Genomic DNA, 5,191 nt, shown 5'->3' on the forward strand with positions numbered 1-5,191 from the left:
GTTTTAGTCCGTGAGGCAGACACCCTGTCTACTTTTAAGGCTAGGCTTAGAACTTTCCTTTTTCATAAAGCTTATTGTTAGAGTGGCTTAGGTTAATCTGAGCTATCTCTGTAGTTATGCTGCTATAGGTTTTGGCTGCTGGAGGACAAAATGACCACTTTCATTCTCTCTGCTATATTCTCATACTACTCTCCAGTTTTGCATTATTTGCTGTTATTTTAGCTTTTAACTTTATGTTCTCTCTGTTTTCTCTTCCTAGAAGCTACACAGGGTCTGACTCTGTGTCTACCTGTGACACCTTCCTGGAGGGGGGCATCGTCCAAGCTTCTGCTGCCAACAAATTAATGCTCACCTTCTACCAATGATACACTTGCCCCTGTCTTTCAGTGTTTAACCCTACTTTTCTCCTAGACATAGCTACTGACCGAGCTTTTACTTTGACTAACTGTATGTGCTCTCTCTCATATTCTAACCTTGAAAACTGGCTCAGAGTTTATCTGTTTTTTCTTCCTAGATGAAACCACTGAAAGAGCTACATCCATTAACATTTACTTTTCCTTCCCATAGAAAACACTCCTTGATCAGTGTTTCTGTGTTCTTTTTGTGTCTCTGCTCTGTTTTCTCAAACCCCCAATCGGTCGTGGCAGATCACATTCACACTGAGCCTGGTTCTGCTGGAGGTTTCTTCCTTCCTTTCTTTTAAAAGGGAATTTTTCTTCTCCACTGTCGCTACATGCATGCTTAGTATGAGGGATTGCTGCAAAGGAACATATATTTGAAGGAATTCAGTTCACCCCATTTAACAGATTCATTATACAATATGGGATGGACAAGAATACATTTTTAGAATATCAACAAATTAAATCTATTATAAAAAATTAATTTAGGCTTAAAAACGTTACAAATGCCATCAAGTGTACTAGAGTTCCTAAAACTCAACCCCCCCAAATTAATGTCTAAGATACACAGGACACTGTCTAATATAGACAAATCAATTTCCCTCCTATTATGAAATGGGAGGTGGACTTATCAATTAACTTTGACCAAACATTTTGGTCTCGTATATGTTCCAGAACTTTAAAATGACTAATAACACCAGTCTACAATTAATACAATATAAAATCCTTCATAGAGTATACTATACTATACAGGTCAATGGATGTTCAGGATGAGTTTTGCACCATCTAATACTTGCTTACACTGCACAGGCAATATACCTGACAATTACATCCACGCACTATGGTTATATACACCTGTTCAGAGGTTCTGGCGCCTGATATGTGAAGACTTATCAAAGTGTCTGAGATGTAATATTTCACCTTCCCCCACAGTTTGTTTGTTGGGCAACTTGATGATGTCACCATAGAGACAAATTCAGCTGACATGGTTTTCACTGCCTGCTATGTATTGCTAAGAAAAGTATCCTCATGAATTGGAAAAATAAAACCTTCTTAAGATTAACCAGGCTCTCAATTTACCGGTCGGTCTACGTTCCTACCCTCACCTATGGCCATGAACTTTGGGTAATGACAGAAAGAACTAGATCCCGGATACAAGCGGCTGAAATGAGCTTCCTCCGTAGGGTGGCTGGGCACTTCCTTAGAGATACAGTGAGGAACTCGGCCATCCGGGAGGGGCTCGGAGTAGAGCCGCTGCTCCTCCACATCGAGAGGAGCCAGTTGAGGTGGCTCAGGCATCTATACCAGATGCCTCCTGGACGCCTTCCTCGGGAAGTGTTCCAGGCACGTCCCACCGGGAGGAGGCCCAGGGGATGGCCCAGGACACGCTGGAGGGACTATGTCTCTCAGCTGGCCTGGGAACGCCTTGGGCTCCACCCGGAGGAGCTGGAGAAGGTGTCTGGGGAGAGGGACGTCTGGGCGTCTCTGCTGAGTCTGCTGCCCCCGCGACCCGGTCCCGGATAAGCGGAAGACGACAAGTACGAGTACGAGATTAACCAGTACAGAAACTTCTGTTGGATTATATAAGTCCTGAGACAGCCTCTGCCTCCACATCAGATCAATCTTTCTGGGCTCCTTTAATCGGCTCCATCACCTAGTGGGGGTGGAGCATCTTTGGCTTCGTCCTGTGGGGCATTGTGGCGGATGCGGGGGTGGTGTCTGGGTTTGGGAAATTTGGGGTGTCCCTGGACTGGGGTCTCTGGGGGGTCTGGTGTCAGGGGCTGTGGCCCAACTGGGATGGGGCTTTGGTGGCTCTCGGGGGTGGCATCTGGTGGCTGCATGCGATGCTTTTGGGAAGCCTGTACCGGCGGACATAGGTTCCTGGCCTGGTGGTCGGGCTGCTCCTGGGCAGATCTGGGATGGGCTTGGGTGCTCTGGGTTCCTGGGGTGTGTCGCCCCTGGGCTGTGGTCCTGGCTGGCCAGGGGGGGGCTTGGGTCTGGGCAGGTATGTCACTGGGGTTTTGGGCCAGCACATGCTCTGGCACCCGGCAACGGCTCTCTCCTTCAAGGAGTGCACTCTGCTGGTGGGGCGGAGGATCTATGAGCGGGGGTGGGGCAGAGTCAACCTGGGTGTCTAATGTCTCTGGTAATATGTTCTGGGAGATGTTCGGATGTTGAGGTGGGTGATAGTTTTCTTCCGGGATGGAGGTGGGTGATTTGCCTTGGGTGGGGATGGGCATCGTTTGAACCTGGGTGTTTCCGGTTCGGATTCTGGTTACTTCCGGTTCCTGATGCCGGTCCTGTCTGGGGGAGGGGGGTTGGAGGGGTCTGCATGGTTTGGTGGGTGGGCTGGCTGTGGCTGATCTGGGGTGTACTGGTCTAGGCTTCTTGGTGGGTTTAGGTTTTGGCTCTTTGGGCTCTATGCCTTTTGTGGGCTTCGGTGTGGGTTTTCTCGTGGGGCTACTTCAGGCAGGGATATGGGGGTTGGGCATGTTCTTGGACTTGGATGCTATGGGTCTTCTTCTCATGGGGGTGCACGTTTGCAGGGGGCTTTGTTTTTGGAGGGCTAGTGGGGGCGCACTTGTATTTTGTGGGCTTTGTGTATGGCTTCTGCTTTGGGTGCTTATTGCTGCGTTCTGTCCTCAGCTGTTTGGCGTGCTGTGGTGTCAGGGTGGTGGTCCTGGGCATGCCGGCTCTGGCCTCCGTGTTTTGTATGGCAGGGCGGGCGTCGCTGGGCTCGGTGGTTACATCGGGCTTCTCGGCCTTATGCTGAGGTGGGGTTTGCTTATCTGCTGGGTCGTTCCTGGTGGGTGGTGTGTGCTTGGGGTTGGTGGTCTTCACTGTGCCCCTACCAATGTATGGAAGGATGTGTGGTGTTGCTGTGGCATTGGCTCGAGGGGAACCGCAGCTTGGCTTGGCTCTGTCGTTTCTGCTTGGCTGGCATAGATGTTGGTGATTCTGCATCTTCGGGGGGAGTGTAGCCTCTTTGCTGTACGTGCTGTGGCCTTTCTTTGTCGCCCTTCTTGTTTGGGCTGGTGTCTTTCCCTTGGGTATGGTAGTGGGCGGGGTGGTGCATCGCGGGGTCTGCTTGACTGCCTGGCTGGCCCAGGGGGTCCTGGCTTGTTTGTCTGCGGGTCGCGCATGTGCCTATGCTGGCCCGGAGCTTGCATTTGGGTGGGCCTGCCATTTTGGGTTGGATGTTTCTTGTTGGCGGCCTCGGTGTTGGAGTGAGACGTGTTTGTTTGCCCCACTTGCCTGGTTGTGGCTGCGGTCTGGTGCCGGGCATCGGGGACTGGTTGCTCTGTTGGCTCTGCCCCGTGGTTCAGGGGTGGTTGGGCATGTTGGTCATGTGCCCTCCTTTGTGTGGTCTGGTCTGCTCTTTTTTCTGTGGTGGGGCCGCACTATTGGTCGATGCTGCGCATGCCTCCGGCTGGTTCCTTTTTGCTGGGGGTTGGTGGATCCTTCAGGCGGGGGACTGGGTGTCCGGGCTGGGTTTAAAGGTTTGGGGGGGCTGGGAGTGTTGGTCCTGGTTCCCTCCCCATCCCCTGGAGTTGCATGTAGACATTTACTTTGTTGGCTTTTCGGCGATGAAGCTCTCCTGTGGGAGTGTGCGCATGTGCTGTTGGGGGGGTAATTCATGGCGTTTGGGTTTAGGGTCATGTGTTTGATATCTGTGTCCTGGTTGGGCACAGTGGGGAGATTCATCTCGGGTTCATTGGGGGTGGAGGGCTCATGGGGTTGGGATCGGAATTCATTGGGGGTTGGGTCTATTTTATTCTGTGGTGGCTCTGATTGGCGAGCTTGTTTGGACCATGTAGACCACTCTTTCTTACATGGCCCTGTCCCCGGATGAGGATGGGGGTGGTTGGGGACTGGGGTCGGGGCGGGGGTTCAGGGTCCGGGCTGGGGTCGCTCAGGTTCAGGCACGAGCCCGGGCTAGCCCTGTGGCTCGGATCTCCTCCGTATCTGTCCTGGGTCCAAGAGGGCAGGTCTGTGGCTTCTCACACTCACTATGGCATATTTTTATGGAGAAACCTTGTACGCACATGCGCGCTCACACTCAGACCCACAGGTGTTTAGATTCTGGTGTTAACAGATACACAAATGTTCTATATTGAGCCGCATTTACCACTAAATACATCTTGGATTCATAAGTACCGTGCACCTTTCGGTAAAAAAGCTGGCAATACAAATGTTTCTGCTGGTGTAGAAGCAAGCAGGGTGTTATCTTGTATTCTCTTCATCCTTCTTTCTTTCCTCCATTCTATTCTCCTTCTCTCCCCTTTTCCTTTTTGCCACCCTTTCTCTGTTTCGTGCCTGTTTTGTTCCCTTCCATTTCTGTCCGTGTCCGTAACAATTGAAATAACCCCAAAGCCGTTTCTAATAAAGTTTCTTTTTATGAATATCAAGCACAGCTTTAAAGCATTAACTGTAATGCTCCACTTGTGAAAATAAATCTGTTTGGCTTTTTCTTGGCACTCAGACAACAATTCTGAGTGCTACTCTGCCGGACAGGACACTATAAAAAAAAAATTGTATGTAGATCTTCAGTGAGTGAAGTCTTCAGGATTAGACACAATGGGGAAACATACAATATCTTTTCCCTGAGACACTCTTTTTATCTTTGTCTTGCATGAAAACAGTTTTGCCTTTTACAGTTTAGTAACACCTTGTAAATATATATTATTCAATTAATTAAATTCAATTCAGTTTGTTTATTGAGTGCCAATTCAAAACACATATCGTCTCAAGGCACTTTACAAAGTCAATTCAATCAAATCATACAGATTCCA

General features: G+C 49.6%; 1 protein-coding gene across 1 annotated transcript; it reads right to left on the bottom strand.

The window, feature by feature from the left end:
- Positions 1 to 2,035: 2,035 nt before the first annotated feature.
- Positions 2,036 to 3,684, bottom strand: LOC124873909 (extensin-like). The gene is made up of 3 exons (XM_047374956.1): positions 3,302 to 3,684; positions 2,980 to 3,246; positions 2,036 to 2,861 (listed from the first exon to the last, which is right to left on the bottom strand). The coding sequence occupies exons 1-3, from the start codon at positions 3,682 to 3,684 to the stop codon at positions 2,036 to 2,038; spliced, it is 1,476 nt and encodes a 491-aa protein (XP_047230912.1).
- Between the last annotated feature and the right edge of the window lie 1,507 nt (positions 3,685 to 5,191).

Source organism: Girardinichthys multiradiatus, chromosome 9, assembly GCF_021462225.1.
Source record: "Girardinichthys multiradiatus isolate DD_20200921_A chromosome 9, DD_fGirMul_XY1, whole genome shotgun sequence".
In the NCBI taxonomy this organism is placed as follows: Eukaryota; Metazoa; Chordata; class Actinopteri; order Cyprinodontiformes; family Goodeidae; genus Girardinichthys; species Girardinichthys multiradiatus.

Bases quoted from the DNA above. Each gene is read 5' to 3' on its own strand.
- LOC124873909 (XM_047374956.1), bottom strand. From the start codon at position 3,684: ATGCCCGGCACCAGACCGCAGCCACAACCAGGCAAGTGGGGCAAACAA. The intron at 3,247-3,301 runs GTTCCCCTCGAG...ATACATTGGTAG, and splicing joins CAGAGCCAAGCCAAGCTGCG to GGGCACAGTGAAGACCACCA. The intron at 2,862-2,979 runs GTGCGCCCCCAC...CCCTGCCTGAAG, and splicing joins ACAAAGCCCACAAAATACAA to TAGCCCCACGAGAAAACCCA.